General features: G+C 34.9%; 1 protein-coding gene across 2 annotated transcripts in view; it reads right to left on the bottom strand.

Moving 5' to 3' along the window:
- prdm5 (PR domain containing 5) overlaps positions 1–21,706 on the bottom strand; it is a 79,270-nt gene that overhangs the window by 39,678 nt on the left and 17,886 nt on the right. Inside the window, exons 6-13 of one of the 2 annotated variants that reach the window (XM_088628149.1) lie at positions 17,518–17,610; positions 17,156–17,277; positions 12,608–12,687; positions 10,143–10,227; positions 9,540–9,697; positions 7,262–7,355; positions 5,579–5,739; positions 1,217–1,310 (exon numbers count right to left, since the gene is read on the bottom strand). In XM_088628149.1, coding sequence (XP_088484275.1) covers positions 1,217–1,310; positions 5,579–5,739; positions 7,262–7,355; positions 9,540–9,697; positions 10,143–10,227; positions 12,608–12,687; positions 17,156–17,277; positions 17,518–17,610 — 887 coding nt within the window. The remainder of the gene's footprint in view (positions 1–1,216; positions 1,311–5,578; positions 5,740–7,261; positions 7,356–9,539; positions 9,698–10,142; positions 10,228–12,607; positions 12,688–17,155; positions 17,278–17,517; positions 17,611–21,706) is intronic. The other variant, XM_088628156.1, reaches the window with a different exon arrangement.

Raw genomic sequence — 21,706 nt, forward strand, 5'->3', positions numbered from 1 at the left:
CTGATTTAGAAATAACAGTAGTCTCAGTGGAAAATAAATCAGTAGCAAGCTGGCTAAAACGTAATCCACAAGGATTTGTGTCTTAGCTACATAATACTACATTCTGGTAAATCACTGTGCTCACGCTTGTCTCTGGATGCAAGTAAAGTCAACTCAGGCAATATACAACTAGCACTTACTGGTCTATGAGACTGCCTGGCTCTCTTCCAGTACACAGACCCTTCTGATGCTTTCAAGACTCACACATCCTTCTCTGCTAGAAAAACATCTACTTGGTTTGAGATTTCATTTTTGTAACATTTTGCAATTGCTCCTGTTCCACCTGACAGGGAATGGAAGTACCACCCATACCCTTGAGGTTCAGCACACAAACAATAATAAAATAAATATATACACTATATATAAATACACCTGTACCTCCTTTTATGAACATAATTTGTTCCCAGAAACCCTTTCGTATAGCAAACGAAAAATTATTTTCCATTATTTCTTATGGGGAAAAATTACAATCTGTTCTGGACCCCAAAAATGTCACCCATACGTCTACATTTTTCACCAAAAATGACAAAAGAAACAATAACTAACATTCATACTGTGGTTTGTGTTTTTAGTACTAAAAATAACTGCTTACCTAGTTAGACATTATTAATCATACCTAAGTACAGTTCTGTACAGTACCCAACACACAATTTGTTCTTGGTATCACTCCTTCATAGTTCAGAAGTTGGCTTTTGTTAATCGAAATGTATTCAATTTCCATTAAACGAACATTCATATAAATAAGTACAGGTGTATATAATCTATCTTAACTCTTTGGAGAGTCATTCCACAGCTTTTTACAAAATAAAGACATACCTGCTGTAGTACAAAAACTATTCTATTACTCACCATTAACACAAATTCATTTCATTTTGTTACAATAAAATTATTTTATTATTTTGTAATATAGGTTATATACTTTGCTCACAAAAATGATAATGGGAATATTTTGGATTTAAAGAACACAGTTTTGTGTTGAACCAATGGATGTTATGTTTTTTGTTACACAAAATGTCTGAAAGAACAAGCATTTAATAAACCTCATGTGGCACCTTGTTTTAATTTTAGCTTGTTGTGTTTACTACAGTATATATAATATATATAACTATGACAGTAGAAGGGCAGCCCATAATTCCTAAAACAGTTGGCTCAAAGAAACACTAGAAATATCATTTACCTGTATGACTCCTTATGTGCACTCGCAAGGTTCCATTACTTGCAAACTTCTGGCCGCAGTAGGGGCAAATTTTTTCTTTTTCCCCAGTGTGTGTCTGTAATGTAATGAAAGCAATATTGTGAAGAAAGAGAAGATTAGTCATATTAAATAAACATAAAGACAATGCATTTGAAACAGATTAAGCACTTTCATCCTACACATTTTTCATTAGGGTACACTTTCACTTTGCTCAGGTACTTATAGTATTATATTTCTTTCGACTGCCACACAAAATAGGCAATTATACAGCAACCCATTCCATGTACAATCATATCCTTGCCTCTTTGTGTCTCTGAAAGCAGCTCAAAAAACACTGCCACAGATCCATCAAGTATTGTCTTGAGAAATGATTATCTCCAGGATTACATCTAAAGTAATTTGTTGTCTACTTCAGCTGCATAAGAAAATTGTTCTTTTTCAGCACAGAACCCTTGAAGTGTGAGTTCTGTTTTCTTTTATAATCCTCCTCTTCTAAGAACTTCCTACATAACACACTAGTGACATAGAAAGTGTCTTAATGTAATTAATACTCCAAGCTTTGATTAGGCATAGACTCCAATAAAAAAAGTTATTCAGCAGATACAGTAATGCATTTAGCTGTCTGCTGGTCCAAAAGAGAAGTCACTTTAGTTTAGAAGAAAGTGACCACAAGGGAGCGGAGTCCAGAGCTCTCACTGAATGGGAGATTGGCATAGCCAGCTGTAAAAGCCTCTTCAGACTCAAGATGTTGGGGCCTTTTCAGCAGTGAGCAGCTCTGGTGCAGACAGGAAATTTATGACCAATGCACAGAAAAAAAAGGCTTTTGCCTTGCCAGGATCTCTTTTACTGTAACTGTTATGTGAACAAATAGAAATAATATTCATTTTTATTATCACAACATATGCACTGTATGTACTGGTGTACATTTTAAAACAAATGCTAACTTAAAATTTAAATTAAATATGTCTAACAGATAAATCCCATGTACATTTTGTCACTGACTTTTTCATTCTATTGGTTAAGAATGTATTAACTTTGATGTAAATAATGTTGTTTGCTGGTGATCACATTAAATTCACAGATTTCAACAGAAATACACAATGTGTTAGTTTTGTAATATTTGAGTAGTTTTGTGATCTTATAATGGAGGCTGAACCGTGCATGAAGCAGAAGTGTCTGAACAATAGATGGAACACACAGATCTGAATTCCACGTTTTAATGCAAAAAATAAACACTGTAGATGAGAAAGTGGTTTAATATCAATCTGATGTATAAGTAAAAAAAATGCATAAAAATAATAGGAACTGCTTGCAGTAGGTATTTCTGATGAATGGAAGTAAATGAGATCTATTATTTCTATAATTACACTATAGTGAATGAGGAAATGAGTTTAAAATTATAAATTAATACCATATGTGGTTAAAAATAGGCTACTGACATTCATTTAATTATCTCAAGGTTCCTCTCATATGGTGATTCTAAAATGCTTTCAGATAAACTTTACAGCATTTATATTTGTAGCTACAATACAAAAACATTTTGAATGTACTGTATGTGTATAAAGCAATACAAAATGACAAAGTAATTTTTTCATTATTATATATTAAGAACACTTCTGTTATTTAAAAACTAATGGCAAGAACATATGGGTATTCGCTTAAGTTCCATGCCAGTTTCAACTGGCATGGAAGGTAAGAGGATCTTAGAAAAGGCAGACTGTTGAAAGTAGTTCAGAGTCAACAACTTCTCTCAGTAGAAATATAGGTTACATGTCTAAAACGTCATTGAGTAAACCATGGTTTTAGTATGAAAACTAGTATGAAAACTTACTTCTACTGTAATATCTGACAAAAGTACAAAAGTATTGAGGATCATTTTAATCTTTAACTTGTAAAGCATTTAGCCCTCAGCAGCGATTCCCAAATACTGTGGTGGTTTTTGGCCACACTCCAAACACCCACTGGCTTCTAAGTGGAGACCACCAAATGCATTTTAGTATAAAACTGAGACGTATTTAAACCCAGAGGGAATGTAAATTCTAATCACCTACAGTACCTCCCTGCAGTAGATGCATTTTTGTATCTAGTGGTCTTTGGAGTTTGTTATAGACAGAACTAAAAAAGACCATGGTTAGAACTTGTGTAAGATAGATAAATCTTCCCTGTACTGTAATAATGAGTATGAGTAACATTTAATTTACATTTGGGAAGTGACATGTTGATGATCATAAATTCCCCAGCATGAACATTTAAAACTTATTTATAAATGTTAAGTGACAGTTTAATACTTTATATTACAACAATACAGAAATACTGCCCCATGAAGATATTCCTTCATTCATAACCACCACTGGGTGTTCTGTTACATGAGTATTTGAAAACAATACACATGTTAAGCAGCTGTAGTTTATTACTTTTTCTTTTTTTAATGGTTGTAAAAATGAAAGCTAAATCACTCGTTCATTTTAACACCATTAAAGGATATACTTTGTTCTGAAGAATGTTATGTGTCTGCTATACTGGAAAACTACAATTGAAACTCATCCATACCATGCTGACACATGAGACAAAGTACTATATAAACGCAGTACATAACACTTGAAAATGTCTTGTTAAGCTCTTCTAATCAAATAATAACATAAAAACTTCCCAAATACAAAACTTTAGAAAGAGAATAATATATGTATCTGGAATTACTCAGTCATCATCTTGGGTGTTGGAAAGTGATAAAATAACGTCTGTTTCACACATGCTTAAATATAATTCACAGAAAATACTTTGAATAAAATGCATCAGAAAGGCTGGAAACAGATTTCATTAAAAAGGCAAGAGAAATTAAATAAAACCTGCCATACTACATTATTATTATCCATCCTTCAATTTTCTAGCCACTACATCCAGTTTGGGGTCACAGGGTAGCCAGAGCTATCCCAGCACACAAGGGGCACAAGGTGGGACAGGACAGGACCCTAAGCGGGATGCCAGTCCATGGCAGGGACACACACACGACACAAATACAGTCACTCTTACACTCACACCAGGGCCAATTTTCCCAGAAGCTAATTAAACAACCAGTATGTTTTTTGGACTGTGGGAGGAAACCAGAGCACCTGGAGGGAACCCACATAAACATGGGGAGATCATACAAACTCTACGCAGACAGCACCTCAAGAATTGAACCACTGCACCACTATTCCACCCTTTTATTTCTTCATCTACAGATCTAATTTTTACATAACACTCACAGTACATTATTGTGCATTCACTTAAGGTACTAGTCTTTGTTGAAGCTCACAAAACAGTATTTAAGCAATTTGTTTTGTTAAGTGCCAAGACAGGAACCAGTTTCAACCATACCTATAATTACACAAGACAACAATGGATTCATATAAACTATGATGAGATATTTTACTTGTTTTGAATTCCTTTTTAAAGCAAAATGTTTAAATCTTATTTGAAATAGAAGGAAATTGTGTTCATACAATAGCATTCACTAATCTCTAAACTCTCCATGAATTTGTTAACTGTTTCTTTATGTAAGATGAATGAAAAGGAATAATTAGATACAGCCAAACATCGAAGCATAGAAGGTAAAAATTATGGACACACATCCATCCATTTTCTAGCTGCTGTATCCAATACAGGGATTGAGGGACATAGGCTATCCTTGCAAGCAACATTCGCAAGGCAGGGTAGACACTGTAGGGAACACATCCACTGCAGGGTACAGACACAAACTTATCCTAGGAACAATTTTGCCAGAAGAGAATTAACCTACCAGTATGTCTTTGGACTGTGGGAGGAAAATGAAGCACCTAGAGAAACTCCACACAAACATGGGAAGAACATACAAGCTCTACTCAGATAGGACCCCAAGAATTGAACCCAGGGCCCCAGTGCTGTGAGGCAGCAATGCTAACCACTGTGTCACTTGACACACATACATCTTATCATCTATCTAATCAGTCACTTTTAAACAGGTTTCAGGTTTTACTTAAGAATAATAAAGTCACACAAGTTTTCTTTTACATAAATTCACGTAAAATCAAAATTGAAGATTTACAATTTGAAAATGTTACCTATAATAAATATTACATTTAAGCAAAATCTGAAAGATTACTTTATATAGATCTTAATGTACTTATTTAATTATACAGTATTTTAAAATAATTTTGTTATAATTTCAACACACTAAAAAGCCTCACAACCCTTCCCTCTGAATTGCTGAGCTAATTGTTTGTAAAGAGTGTGAGTGTACCAACCTTTATTTAGTACCAGCTGTCCAGAAAAAAACCTTAAAGTAACTACGAAGACAATCACTCATTCTTAAATAAGGCAACTCACCTTCTTGTGGCTCTTCAGAACAGAGGGAGTCACAAAAGCTTTTTCACACAAATCACACTTATACTTCTTATGGCCATCGTGCACAACCTGGATATGAACATTTAAAGTGTCCTTCCTTTTAAAAGTAGCATCACACTGATCACATTTGAAAGTCCTTTCACCTGTAAAGAATGACAATAAAAAGAAACACTACCTCAGTAACTATGAAATTGCTTGACTTATGCTTAAAGAAGAAATCTCTGTAGGATAATAACATTTGATTGCTGGACTGTTATAAAATGTGAATTGTGCAATGGAACAGGAAACCTGAGAGAGCCTTATGTAAGTAATTACACATGAATTATATCTCTATCTTTTGAACCATTAAGAAGCAGAGAATAAACAATTTTAAAGAGAATGAAGACCACTTTCTGCACAATTGCCTTCTTTGAACAGCTATGTTAAAAATTAAATTCAGTCCACATTTCACATCATGTATAGCACTTCAAAATCACAGTTCAATGTATGTGTATTTCGCATTTATAGTATGTGTAGTGCAATTTTACTTTTAATTTAAAATACGGTTTGGATTGACAGAAGGATGGAACACACTTCTGTTAATATTCATCAAATGTGTTACTGGATTATACTGAGGGATTCAAATTCTACCATTTCTTAAGAAACCTAGTTTAAATTTCATTCTTTACTATAAGGAAAATTACACTGGGTGAATTCCACTGTTATTCCACAGATACCTACAGTATTTCCAGTCTTCAAAACCCAGGAAATAATTTGCATTTACTTATTAAATGTTGCATTCTTAAAAAAATCCAAATGATTAAATGTTGAAAGTAGTCTTCTCTACTTGCTTCATACACTTGCCATATATTCACAGAAATTAAGTTGACAATTTTAATGAAACTTTTCCCTAAGTATGCAGTCAACTAAAATGTGCTGTGAAAATATGGATGTTAATGTTAATAATATTTACAGTTTCACGGTTTTTATAATACAGTTTTATAATACAAATAGGTATAGTAGTATCTTCTTTTCATGCACTATGCAAACCAGGTACTTTTAAAAGGTAATTGTAAGAAACGTTTTTACTGCATTTTTACTGAATTTTACTTTGATCAGCAAGGAACGGTTTTTAATTTCCCTAAAATCATTTTATGTCACTATGAATTATAATCTAAAACTGAATAAATTGTTTTCTCAATAATGTACTTCATTGCTGCAGTGTTACCTAACAGATGTAAAAAAAAATCAGGTCTTTTCTGGGATGAATTCTATTTTTCCTATCTATATTAAACATTCAAGTAAATTCCTAGTCCTGGTTGCAAGGCAATATTATACAAAGACTGTGCTAATTTAAAATGTTCTGCTTAGTAGTCCCCCTAGATTTGTCATTCAAACTAGAAATATGGAAGGAAATACCAGCTGAGCTGGACATCATTTTGGATTATCATTTAGAGACAGAAGCCCCTCTTGTTTTTAGATTAGGGAATAAAGTATTGGTAGTATACAACTCCTTGAAAACATTAATCATTTTTGATTGAGATTCTTCTCATAATGCCTTAGCTAATTTAAAGAACTCTGGTTTAGCTCTACTTTTTTGTCCCTTATAATATTCTATGTATTTTATGACTACTCTGGCATTCGCTCTTCACCTGAAACTTTGTGTACCTTCAACCTGTTACTTACTATTGTGTATCAACAGGTGCCTTTGCAGGGAGAAGGGTGTCCTGAATAAAGCCTTGCATTCATCACACTGGAATGGTCTCTCTTCCGAATGAGTCTGGAGATGAAAAGATTCAGATCATGGGAAGCAACAGCAGGCAATCTCCCTCATTATCCAAACCCTTTAAGTGGATTCAGATAGCTCTTCTAATTGAGATGGTGCAGTGATAATTATGCATCCCTCTTTAATGCAGTAAATTCAATCTGCTTATAGCTGTTTGGGATTTATCCAGGACTTCATGAGAGGAGGAGGAAAAACAGGAATTAGCAGGCAGCATCAAATAACAAATAACAGAGTTCTAATTGTAGAGTGCTTCTATGTCTTGTGTTTTTATCTCTCCAATCCATCAGCTGGTCTTCCCAATTAGCAGAGAAAAGATAACAGGATTGTGAGTCCTGAATTTAAAGGAGCTTTGTATATCTTACAATGCTACTAATTTAAACTACTTATTCATCTTGTGTTTTTTTAATTCCTCCTAATACTCCTGATGTGTTGATGTGTAAACACTGCAAATCTGATAAGGGAAAATAACTTCAGTACTGGTGGAAAGCTTCAGCTACAGCTAAGTAGCTGAAGCTAAGTGAATACAGCTAAGTATTCACAAATCACTATGTGTACACAGAAGTCCAAGGACTGTCTGCATTAGCAGTATAGGAACAGACTCCAAAACATGTAGTACTAAATTACCCACATTAACAGGACACATTACTTTATTTGTTCAAAGCTTGCACTTCAAATATACATAGTAGCTACTGTAAGAAATGTTGTATAAATTAAAAAAATGAAATTTTCCTAAAGATTAATGTATTTTGAGACCGATATCTCTTCATTGTGATCCCTTTTGTGGAGTTTGGTCCCATGCCATTTTGGCATAACACTAACACACACAAACACAGAATGTAAATGGTGATATAAACATAGCACATACTCCAGGTGAAAGAAGAAAAGTGATAATTTCACTGTACTGTGAGATTAATTACAACTATTTTCCTTTGATTTATTACTTTAAGCATGGGATGGTGCAGAGATCCCATGTCAAATCCCATATGGCACTCAACATGAGCCAAACTGCAAAAATCTTGTAAGTATCTTGTAATGCATTTACCAGCAATGGGAGAAAAGTTTCTGGGTCTGGGGAGGAAACTGGCCAAGTGATTTTTTACAGTCTAATAATTTCTGAGCTCCAGTTAAAGAGGTGAGGTCTGGTGGTTGAAAGTATAACCTTAGGTCACATCTAATGACAGGCATACAGAAATTAAGCCAGGCAGGTCGGGGCCACTTTCTCAGGATCCAGTTTCTTCTAAAATGCTCAGAACTTTTATATGCATATGTAGAGGTTTCAGAAGATGTACTGTACTTTTAATGTAGCTCAATTATGGTGATAGTAACAGTAATGTCTGAAACCTCTGAACAATAGGACTCTTCTTTGGAAGATAAGGAACATATTTTATAACTGTTATACATGTGAACATGTTAATGATTAAACATTACATATTGCTTTACATCCATGACAACAGCTGGTCAATGTCATGATTAAAATTATATATAAACAAGAATCTACAATGTTACTTCTACTATATGTATGTTTTTCACACACAAAGATCATAGTAAAACACAAAAAAAGATCATGGTACATGGCACAGTTGTTTTTCAATGAAATTAGAATGATGAAAGATTAGTTTTCTTCCAAATAAAATAAACTAAATAATCACACTGTAAATATTAAATATTTTTTCTTTATTTTATTTTATAATACTTCACTTGAATACTCTCTTTTGTACAACAGAAAAAATGCATAACAATATAGAATAAGGAAAGCTGTATGTAAGGTAATTTACTATTTTCATCTCAGTGATTGACAAGAACATAGAGTCAAACACTCTATTTGGTATAAAAAGTAAATAATAGATATATGATCTGAGTTATCACACCAGTTTCATACCAAATTCCTTACATTTGCTTTTGGACATAGAAACATGACACAAGCTGCTATTGTACACATTAACCTGAAACTGTCTTGTGTTTTGGTTAGACACGTGACCTTAATGATGAGTTTGCTGGCACCAAAAAGCTGGATATAGATTAAATACTGGTAGGTATCTTGGGTAATACAAGACCATGCTCAGGGAGACCTCACACAAGAAATACTACATCACTCATCATATTTTCTTATACTTTAATCAACAAATTGTTTTCCAATCTCTTGATTTTTTAACCCAAAAGTGTGAACCCCTGACTCACCTTCTTGTGATTTTTGTACACATTTCTATGTGCAAACTCCTTCCCACAGAGCTTGCACTTATAGGGCTTGTCCTCACTGTGGATGATTTTGTGAGCTGTCACTTGGTCAAGGCGTTTGAAGGATCTGCTGCAGACCTCACAGGTGTAGGGGCGTTTCTCTGCCAAAGAAGGAGAAGGGGACATTTAATCTTCTTTTACACTACAGGACAGATGAAAGGAGGAGAATCTGCTCCTCCGAGAGATGACTGCAATTAAGTCAGTGCAATTAAGTTCAGACTAATTAAACAGGCATCTAATGCCCTTCATTTTCGACCATTAAATCACTTCTTAAAAGATGAATGCTTGTTTATCTCAAGGAAATTGGTAGGCTCATCACAATCCTCTTTCCCAAATGCTAAATACAGATTAATTGCCTTACTTAAAAAAAGACTGACTTCAAAGAGAATGGACATCACCTAAAAATACTGGAGAATCTAGGAGAGGTCACATCATGTTCTGAAATAGTCATATACAGTGTAATAACTATCTTACCTCTTCTACCTGTACATAATTTGGTAGCAGATTTATTCAACTTTATCACTGCAAGCCTGAATGTAACCCTACCTGAATGAGTAATCATGTGCCGTTTAAGCTGGTTAGTTGAAATGAACTTCTTGTCGCATGCTGGGCAGTCAAAGACCTCATGAACCTATGGAAGTAGAGATAAACAGTTACATTACAATTACACAGTCCTTAAGAATAATAATAAAAAAAAACAGATCAAACAAATAGAGCTTCCAACTGCTCTTGTGCTGAGCTTTCAAGACATTTTTGCCTGGTGTGAAGATAACATTGAAAACCCTAGTGGAAATTACATATTTTATAATCTCTTAATATATTAAATTACATGTGAAAGAAAAGCCCCTGCCTTTCATAACAGTGAAAAAATACATAAGCAGAACTGTGTGTGGGGAAGAGATCTTCGCTGTGTGTGATGTTAATAAAAGGGAAAGGGAAATCTAATTTAGCTTACCAAAAAGTTTCAATAACTGTTTCCCAATATATTTCCACCCCTATTTCCTACATGAAATAAACTGTCTCTTATAGTTTAATGTGAATACAGAGAAATGACTCAGACATATAGGACATGAAATTAAAACCTTTATAAAGAAAAGTATCAATAAAACATAAAGACATTTACCACTGCAATATGAAATGAGAGAATTTCATTAAGACTCCTTAGGCCCCTATCGGGATCTGTGATGGCTAAAAAATGTACACTCCCATTTCCTCATCTTGATGTTTAAGGAATAAATCCATAATTTAAAAGAAAGAGTAAAAAAAATAATAGGCTCAACAGAATTTTACATTCACAATTCCCATAATTCATAATAAATCAGAAGTTAAAAAGATGGCTTAAAATGACTCAATTGATGCTGTAAATGTCCATATCTGGACACTTTGATTGAAGGATTATTAATTCTACAGTGTAAAATTTACTCTACAATATTCTAGCAGAATAGACTGAAGACTGAAACTGAAACTGAAGGCTGAAAACTGAAAAAAATCACATACAGTAACAGAAACTGATTAACAACTAAAGATGTATTATTTTGCACATAAGCACTAGTTTTGATGCTAAGGGAACACGAAGTGTGATGACAGGTTCCCTTGAAATATATCTCCTTTTCCCCTAAGCCATCCCTGACCCCAGAACTGAAAAAGACTTGAATTCACAAAAAACTACAAAATATGTAAGAAATTGTTAATACCTCTGTGAATCCATAGCAAAAGATATTTGTTATAGCACAGCCTTAGCTTCGGACACTACTTTCCTACTAACACATTTTACCAGAGCTTTAAAGATGAAATCAGTGTCATTACTATAATTAGCAGATTAAAAACTGTGGTTTCCCATGAAACTTTTAAGGGGATTATTCAATAAGGATTTTTTTTTTTGCATTTAATTTCAAAGGAAATATTCCAAATTGGTAACGGTGATGGTAAATCAGATTTATTGTATGCCTCACAAGAACACCCACTGTGCAGGTAATTGATCTCCACTGGGGAGAGGCATCATCTCTTCCATTTTAAGCAAGCGAAAAACAACATATTCAGACATGTATTATTTAAATAAATTAACTGTGTGTTTTAACTGCTAATCTGAAATTAGGTGAAGTCATAATTAATGGTATTTCTGAGAGTTTTTCAATAAAGAACAGCGTTTTTAAAACTATAAACATAAAAAAAAAATTCCACACCTAGCAAGAATAAAATATATGAGCCACCTTTGCATACAAACCTTCCAATCAACACTTTTGATCAAGTTGCTTTGTGGAAAAAAAAACAACAACAGAGGTCCAATTAAACTAACACCGCTCCTTTAAGGAAAATTCTACTTCCTTTCTGTTCATTTTCCAAATAAAATTTGTACTTTCTAAGTAAGGCTAATTGTAACATTTTTATTTACAAATAAATTGGTGGCATCAGGATTGTGATAGAGCTGTAAAAAACTGCAGCCTGTTTGTGAAGTTTTGAATTTCACAGCAATATCTTCAGGGAATTCACAGAAATGTGTTTGAGAAATTTCTTACTAGAATGTGTCACACAACATGAGAAAATGTAAAAAAACATTTTGGTTTCAATTTCCAATGGTAGTTCAGAACGATTTTCCGTTCCATAGCCTCATTTGAAAAGAGTGTACCTAAAAGCAAAGGTATGTTTACAATGTTTTACATAACAAATTAACTTCTGAGACAGACTGGACCACCTAACATGTTACATTTACAATATTAAAATAGACATAAAACATAGAACCAGTAACATTATACCATTTTAAACTGTTAAAATGTTACAATTTTCAAACAAAGAGATTTGTTATAATCATCTGCTGTTCAAAAAACACATTACACACATCAAATACACATAAACTACTCTAATCTACTCTACTCTCAAATTTGCTTCCTCTTTTAAAAGGAATATCAAAGGGCAAGAGTATATTTTTTGTGTCTGACCAGTGGTTCCAGAGTCATGACATCCTGACCTAAGTGTAAGCAGATCATACTGCGAGACAGCCTTATCCACCTGACCTTTCGATGCTCCTGCAGGTTCACAGCTGAAGAACACTTCTTATTGCAAATGGAGCACATCAGTTTCTTGCGAGCATTTCCTACGAAAGAAACAAAACACCATCGGCGATTCTGACCAGGAAAAGTAGAAGTGACCCCCCAAAACTGGCAGCGGGTGTGTGGCTCTTCACAGGTCAGTCCACACAAGTAAGGCTGTGCGTTTCAAGCTCTCTCTGAAGGTGTTAAATTTCTGATGTGCTCAGCAGGGGTGCAATAATTTTAGAAACTTTCAATTTGGGCCATTTTGACAAATAAAATAACATATTACCACTACAGAATGTTTTACAAAATCTAATGGCATTGTTTTTCAATGACAACAACATAGAGAGTCAATCAAACATACATACTGTATGTTATTATTTTACAGCTAGCCAATACTTCCAGGAGACTTATTTTGGAGTGGTGCAGATACGACAGAAACACTGAATGCATGCCCCGAAGAGTTTAAAAACAGAGACGGGAAGTTCTGTTGTTTTTTATCCAACATGCTTACTGTACTCTTTAATCTCTATCCACGCATTATCATTAAAAAGTATTAAAGTATTAAACTGCATTTGGATTAATTCACTGGACTACCTAGTTTACAATAAATAAGATACATTAATTACATTATTTTTCATTATTTTATTAATAAAAAACAACTATAGTATGGTTATAAATATTACTCTTAGTAAAAAATAGTGGTACCCAATGGTAGATAATATTTTGAAATAAAAGGGGAATATATTATTTAAAAATGTTATAAAAATGTACTGTTTATACTGGATTATAGAAATTTATAATATAAACCAAGACTGTAAACAGTTTTTTGTATACACATTTACCAAAGAAAACAAAGAACATGCTTGGCAGTTAAAAATTTGGCTTTCATTTTTGCAGTTCAAAACATCTCATATGCTGAGGCAGCTGTGGAATTTTAGCAAACAATTTTTACTCCATGACTAAAAAACAATTTGCTTTGATCAGTTACAAAATTTCCAGAAAAATCACCTGTAGCTAAAAATTGCATTAATGGAAAATCTAGAAATATTAACCATTTCAGTCACAATTTAAAATGCATTAGTAGAGCAATAATATTGTAAACTGTCATGCCTCTAAAGCACATAAAAGTTGACATTGCCTCTCATTAGGAATTGCTCTTGACAGTGTAACCCAGTGATTCACAATACAACCAGACATGAGTACTCTGTTCACTGTTGAGTGCAAGGGGCTATTAATCTGAATACCCATGAAAAATTATATGGTAGGTCAAAGGTCAATTACCAGATGTATTTCCTTTCCTTTTCACAGTTGGATTAAAAAGTGACATCTAATTAACTCTGTCTATATCCAATGGTTTCAAGTTCATTTTAATAGACTATAAAACTTATTTTATTACAGGGCACAATTATTGCAGACTCTCATGCTTTATTTATGTCCAAATGTTCCTGTGACATACATCTGTAGATGTTTCAAATATTTTTTTCTCCATTATATTCCTCTAAAGGAGCCAGGACATGAGTATATGAGATGTGATGTGAAGGGAGAAAAAGAAAAATACACCTCAAATGAACCCTGAAGCATACCATACAAAAGCTTTTTCTTGCTAGTCCAAAGGAGAAAGCATCCTTTTACATAGCACAGTGTATTGGAAAAAGTAGAGTTAACAAGCACTGAACAAAATTCAAACATAAGTTTATCTTACATGTAAATTACAATGTTCAACAATGTGCCTTATCTTAGAGTAAATCACTATGTCTCTGATTCATTCACGCACAAACCAAATAAGACACTGTATACACCTAAAGACAGTGAAATTTAGGAAACAGTAACTATGTAATGTAGAACATTTTTTAACAATGGTCATAGCCTTTCTGCTCAGTTTCAGAAGGACCAGTATTAATATTGCAGGGCTAACACCAGATCGAGTAAATTAAACTAAACTAAAGTCTGAAATGTACTTCATGTGATTCTTGGTTCTTTTTTGAACATGTTGTGTCCATTTTAATAAAGCGGCTTTAGTAAAACACACTTCTGAAAGGCTGATTAACAGAAAGTACACGGGGAAGCAAATTAGCATTGCACATAGCTAAAAAAACTCTTACCTTCAAATAAGACTTCTGAAATCTAAAAGAGGGGAAGTGAAATAGGAAATTGAATTAGAGTTTAACTGACTGAAGGTCTTACTTCTTGTGATGTGTTAGCTTTATGTGACACATTTTGTCTTACCCTGTACACTTTGTGGAAATCAGCTTTCAGAAACATTGAAGAAGCTCTTTTTACTAGAATTCTAAGACTGATAAAAATAAGAGAATCACAAATACTAAAGTATACAAAAAATGGCAAACAAGATATAAACCGGGACACATTCTAAAACTAACAACCTTACAAATACTGTTTTATAACATGCAAGCTGTCTACTGCTCAGACAAAATGATTCATGGTTGTTACAAAAGTTGTGTTACTACAATTAAAGTGATTCAGGATGGGTTCATATCACTTATTCTAAAAACAGTCATTCATTAAATCTCAATGTTCATAGAGGCACAGATTTTTCACTGCATACAGTATGGCCATTTTGGTATAAAGCTTTATACAATGTATAATCACTATAAAGAATACATCCAATATTAAAGGAATATGTATATATAGTTTTGATATATTCATAACAAAATCAAATGCCATATTTTCACTGCTAAGATATTTTGTCACCAGCAGTATTTTCCAGTTTGAACTTTTTACATTCTCAAAAATTTCCAGAAAAAAAGGTTTTAAGTATCTTGGGATGAAGTAATTTAGATAAGGTAACACCATAGGCAAGGTACAGAGCAAGATCAATATGGTATAAGAAGCTTTGAGGTTTTAACTACGCACTATGTGCACGTGTGCCTAGCTTCTGTACCTCCTTGGCTGATTAACTGGCTCAATTGAAATCTTAAATTCACATCTGCTTCTTGTTTCTTTAATACTAAATACCATCTTTTAATGACTAAAATTGCCAACACATATTACAGGCATCACAAATATCAAGCTGTACATACAAATAAACATCAAATTATCCGTAGCAATAATAAGGGTGACTTAAAAGATAAGACTGATATATTGTTGTAGTTTCTAAGTAACAACTCACAAAGTAAGCTTAATGAATCATCCAGCCTTTGGTCCTGTCACAATTTCTGTGGCCTTTTCCTTTGTTAACTAGCCAAGTTCTCTGTTATCCATCGCTTACAATAATGAAGTGTAATTTAATGACTGTATAACGTGTTATCAAACTGCAAAATCTGCACCAGGACTCCTGCTAGATGTGTGGTAGCCCAGCTGCCCCCATGCAACCTATGAAGGAAACATGTTTTGCTCAAATGGGGTGGTTTGCAGTAGAGCCATTCTGATCTGAGTGTTAAAAGTAACAAGCTGCGAAACTGACCGTGATAAGAATAAGGCAGTCTCAGAGGAGTCACTAACCAAGGCTGCACATTGTTACAGCATCTGAGCCAAACATATGGCCCAAACAGTTTTCACCTGAAAGACTCCTCTGATCCTCTGGTCAAAACAAGCACAACATTTGTTGATCAAACATTTTTTACTGATAACCATAGGATATTTAATAAATTCCCGTGTGCTGCAAATAATTAATGATGCCATGCGAGGGTGTCCCAAGAAACATATAATGTAACTGTAACTATGTAATATACAGTACCAGATTAAAAAAAAACATAACATGAACACGGTACAGTAATTGCTAAAAGTAGGTCTATTCTCTACTTAATTAAAGAGTGACATTTAATTAATCAAGGTCAAGAGCTACTGTCATCTCACATGATATAATAATATGCAATATGCCTCTGATTGTTTTCTCTTAAAATAAGCGTAATTTTGAATTTATACCTTATGAGTTATTTGAATTAAAAAAAACTGTAAAATCACTCTGTCATTATATTAAATAAAAAAACTAATTGCAGAATAAGTTTATACTACAATGTAATACAACAATTCTCAATACCACGATAATCATGCTTCCACTGCATGTGTGTTGCATGTGATAAATAATGTGGTATAAAATTTAACTACACACTAGTATAACATTAGTATATATTGTATAATAATCATGCAAAAAGTGTACAACACAAAATATATCAAGATATGCAAACATTCCTGCTCTGTCCCCTTGATGTTATGCTTAAAATATCATTTGGCAGCATCTTGCGCAATTCAAAGGCACAGAAAAGTCACAAGTTTTTATGGCAGAGAACTAGTTTTAAAATGAAACTGAGGTCCTCCTACAGGTTAGGATTGCCATAAAAGTTCATATTTTGTGGTTGTAATCTAAATCTACCTAAGAAGAAATTAAAGTGTTTGGCTCAAATGAAATGTTCCAGCAGCATGAAAAAACACAAAACACAAAACACAAAACACAAAACCTGTAGAAAAGCTCCTTAATTTCCAAAATCAGTCACATCAAATGTTTAATGTGACTGTGATTTTGACACCAGTTGTGACCTAAGACTATTAAAAAGATGGGTACATAATTACCTGTGTGAACGTTCCCTTTGTGTTTCTTCAAGGCATCTTTACTCTTGAACCTCTTTCCACAGCTTTCAGCTTTACATATAAACCTGGCATCACCTTTACACGCTTCCTTATGCTGCTCAAAGCTAGAAATTCAAGGAACAAAGACCAATATAAATAGTTACAACACACCCATAATTAATTCACATGAGGGAACCTGCAAAATTAAAAATGAACAGAGACTCTAAAATACAGTTACCCTCATGCCTTTGGTAAATTGAGAAAATTGAGCTTTTGAAGATTCTTGCATTAGCTAGCAGGGCAGGCAACTAGTCTGGAAAGCAGACATGCATATCGACAGTCCAATAAAGCATCTCAGTTAAAACCTTGACTCGGAGCTGAAGGTGCTATTGCACAGCGAGCACTGGTGGGATCTTGAGGTGTCTCCTGGACTGACATTTTCTGTGCAATGAAGAACACTAGAAAGACACAAACAATCGGGTCAGAAAAAGACACCTGGGTTCTGATGTGTATTCTACACCTTTAATACAAATATAGTGTGGTAAAAATGCAAAAATGCATACCACCTTAAGGTGTTACAGTTTAACATATTGAGACATATGTGAGCTCCACCAACTCCTAAGAGTAGATACTGTAAAACTCAACTCATTTAATAATAATAATTAATAATTGCTTACACTTATATAGCGCTTTTCTGGACAGCCCACTCAAAGCGCTTTACAGGTAATGGGGACTCCCCTCCACCACCACTAATGTGCAGCATCCACCTGGATGATGCGACGGCAGCCATAGTGCGCCAGAACGCTCACCACACATCAGCGATCAGTGGGGAGGAGAGCAGAGTAATGAAGCCAATTTATAGAGGGGGGATTGTTAGGAGGCCATGATTGATAAAGGCCGATGGGAAAATTGGCCAGGACGCCGGGGTACACCCCTACTCTTTTCGAGAAACGCCCTGGGATTTTTAATGACCACAGAGAGTCAGGACCTCGGTTTTACGTCTCATCCGAAGGACGGCGCCTGTTTACAGTATAGTGTCCCCGTCACTACACTGGGGCATTAGGACCCACATGAGCCGCAGGGTGAGCGCCCCCTGCTGGCCCCACTAACACCTCTTCCAGCAGCAACCTTAGTTTTTCCCAGGAGGTCTCCCATCCAGTTACTGACCAGGCTCACACCTGCTTAGCTTCAGTGGGTTGCCAGTTGTGAGCTGCAGGGCATTTGACAATTAACAAAAATAATCTACTTTGTCATTATTTAAAAAGTTGAGCTAGCATTCAATATATCTGTGTGAAAAGTAAGTGTAGCACTTGATTCCGTAACTTGTGGCACCCTGTTTAGCAGTAATTACTTAAGTTTAATATTTCTTGGGGCAGTTGATTAGTCTTTCACATCAGTTGGAAGGAATTCTGGCTCATTCTTCCCTTACAGAACTGCTTAAACTGATGCAGTTGATGTTTGAGGGCTTTCTTGTATGCACAACTGTCTTTAGGTCCCAACACAGCATTTCTATGGGGTTTAAGAATTCGGTTCAGCAATTCCAAAATTCTGAATTTGTTCTTTGTGAGACTGTCTTGCTTTTGTGTTTTGCAGCATTGTCCTGTTGCATGATTCACTTTTGGTTCAGCTTTAGCTGTCGGACAGATGGTCTCGCATTTTCCCCAAGAATGCTCTGGTATAGGGTGGTGCAATTCATAGCAAGCTCACTAATAGCAAGGCATCCAGGTTCCGAGGCAGAAAAGCAGGCCCAAACCATAATCGTGCCTGATGGTTGGTATAACCTGTACAAACAAAGGCAGTGTTTGGTTTTCACCAAATATGAAATTTTGTCCCATGGCCAGACAGCTCCATTTTTTAATTACTGTATACTGTATGTCCCAAGCATGTTGTTCCAAGAGTCTTCTTTTTCACTAAAGTACTGTTTTGAAAACGTAAGCCATATATAGCAATGTTCTTCTTGGAGAGCAGGGGTCTCCTCCTGGCTACCCTTTCATGAAAGCTACTGTTTTTCAATCTTTTCCTGAATCCTGGATTTAACCTTGGTTTTCTAGCTTTCTTGGGGCATCATACAATCAGATCATAGAAATAATTTGGCAAAATTTGCAGATTGGCAAAGGTCTTGAATTTTCTCCATTTATAGATATTTGTTTAACTGTGGAATGATGGACTTCATATTGTTGTGTAACCCTTCTCAGGCTGATAAGCAGCAACAATTCTTTCTCTAAGACTGTCACAGATTTCTTTTGATTTGGGCATGATGTGTTACAACAAACCTGAGTGCTTAAGACCAAACTGACAAAGTGTCTGATTTATATACAGGTGGAATCACTTCCTAATGGTCATCTAATCTTTTGCACATGTTTTGGTGCACCTGATTACACACATCCCTTTAACTAAGATGGTAGAACTAAGGGTGTACTTTTTCACACAAAAATATTGAAGACTAGTTTACATTTTGTTTAAATAATTCATGACAAAGTAGAATTTTTGAGTTATTTGTCAAATTATGTTAGCTTGGTGAGTACTAGGTGGGAGTCAAATGTGTCTCAATATGTTAAAGCATTAAATTATAAGGGGGTGTACTTTTTCATTACACTGTAGTTATGAAGAACAATATAAAATTATACATACGTCTATTTTGGATACACAGAATAAACTTCAAAATAAAGTTATAAAATGAGTCTTCATAAATGCTTCCATTAACAAATACCAATGATATGTCATGTCATTGCCAACAGCGTTATACCATACGGTGTCACGGGAAACTGTAGCCTACCCAGCAAGCAACGAGGGCAAGGCAGAGCACACTCTGGACAGGGCACCAGTCCATCACATGGCAAGTGCAAGCCAATCATACATGGGGACAATATGGAGCCCACAGTAAAGGCCCGGACACTGGGATAACTCCCAACTCTTATCGAGAAATGCCAGGGGATCTATAATGACCGCTGAGATTCAGGACCTCGGTTTAACGTCTCATCCGAAAGATAGCACCCACTACACCAGGGCATTAGGACCCATGCAGACCACAGGGTGGGCATCCCCCACTAGTCCCACTTATACCACTTCCAGCAGCAACCATAGCTTTCCATAGCATCCAGGTACTGACCAGGCTCAACCCTGCTTAGCTTCAGTGGGCAGCCAATTGAGAGCTGCAGGGACTGATGCATATATACAGATAATATAAATAAGTCATTTATACAATCTCCCCTCATCAACTGTAGGGGGGTTACATTCCAGAAAAATCCTGAGGTTGGCAATGAGAGATACAAAAACTTGAATTATAATTCACATATAAAAGTAATAAAACAGCACAGATCTTAAAACAGCAAAATAACTGAATTTACTTAGGAGAGGGCTGAAATTAAGTGTTAAAACTGTACTGTAACTGAACACCTAGTTGGGTGGACTCATGGTACAAAAGTTTTCACAGGAAGAACCATGGATGAGCAAGCATTTTCCCCTGTTTGAAAAGTGCTATTTAATACAGAATTTATGAATGAGAGAGTTCAGTGGTCAGCAGCCCTGCAGTTGGCAAGGAAGGGCTGTATACAGGTACTGTACATTCTGATTTAAAAAGTTGTGTGCAGCCTCTGACTTGTTTCACAGTGTAACGAGTGCATACCTGTCTGTAACAATGTTCACTGTGGACATTTCAGTTCTACCCTTTTAGTCATGGCCAAAAAGCATTCTAGGGAAAAGTAATCCAACAATAGTAAGGTAGGTGAATTAAGGTATCTTCAAGCTTTTCTGCTATATAGAACAAAAGGTCATATAAGTAGATACCCATGAATCCAAAATGCTAGAAACTGATGGTCATTGCATTCGTCTTTGCAGATGGCAAATTTCTTGCTTTCCTCTGCCGTGTTAAGAATCTACACAGGGGTATTGACAATATTATTATTGTATCAGTAATTAACATTTTAAGTCATTAGGAAAGCTACAGGAAAACAACAATGAAAGAGTTCTGTTTACTATATTCCATGGCATTGACACATAAATAAGATTATTTGAGAGTCCAGATTGCAGAAAATGTTATCAGTTAAATGTTTACCCGGTCTTTTGTCAACGTTTCTCAAATTTCCTTTTCAGCTTCTAGAGTGTTTGGTAATCTTCCTACTTGCGTGCCCTCTGCTTCTTGTTTGCTAACTAAAGCAGAATCAAAATCATTAATGTGAGTTGAGAAAAGCAGCAGTCTTCTGTGGTTTTTATTTTGAATTCTATTTCCTTTAATTTCCTTTAGTTTATGAAGCTCTAGCAAATTTCAACAATGTAGACTTCTGGACCTTTATGTCATAAAGAGCTGAAGTTCCCCAGCTAGCTAGAGTGAATACAACAGAGGAATATGTTTCCTCTTTCCTTCTTTGTCTTAAGAATTATTTTGTGACAAAAGCTGGCCAAACACCACAAGACACCAAACAATGTAAATGGCCACTACATACTTTGTGCTTGATGACTTTGTGAAAGTCTAAATACATTATGCTCCACACATCTTTTGTATCCATTAATGCTGTTGCTTGTTCAATTAATTCTTACAATTTAGTTAAGCAATCC

The sequence above is a fragment of the Lepisosteus platostomus genome, chromosome 1, assembly GCF_059453375.1.
Source record: "Lepisosteus platostomus isolate fLepPlt1 chromosome 1, fLepPlt1.hap1, whole genome shotgun sequence".
NCBI lineage: Eukaryota > Metazoa > Chordata > Actinopteri > Semionotiformes > Lepisosteidae > Lepisosteus > Lepisosteus platostomus.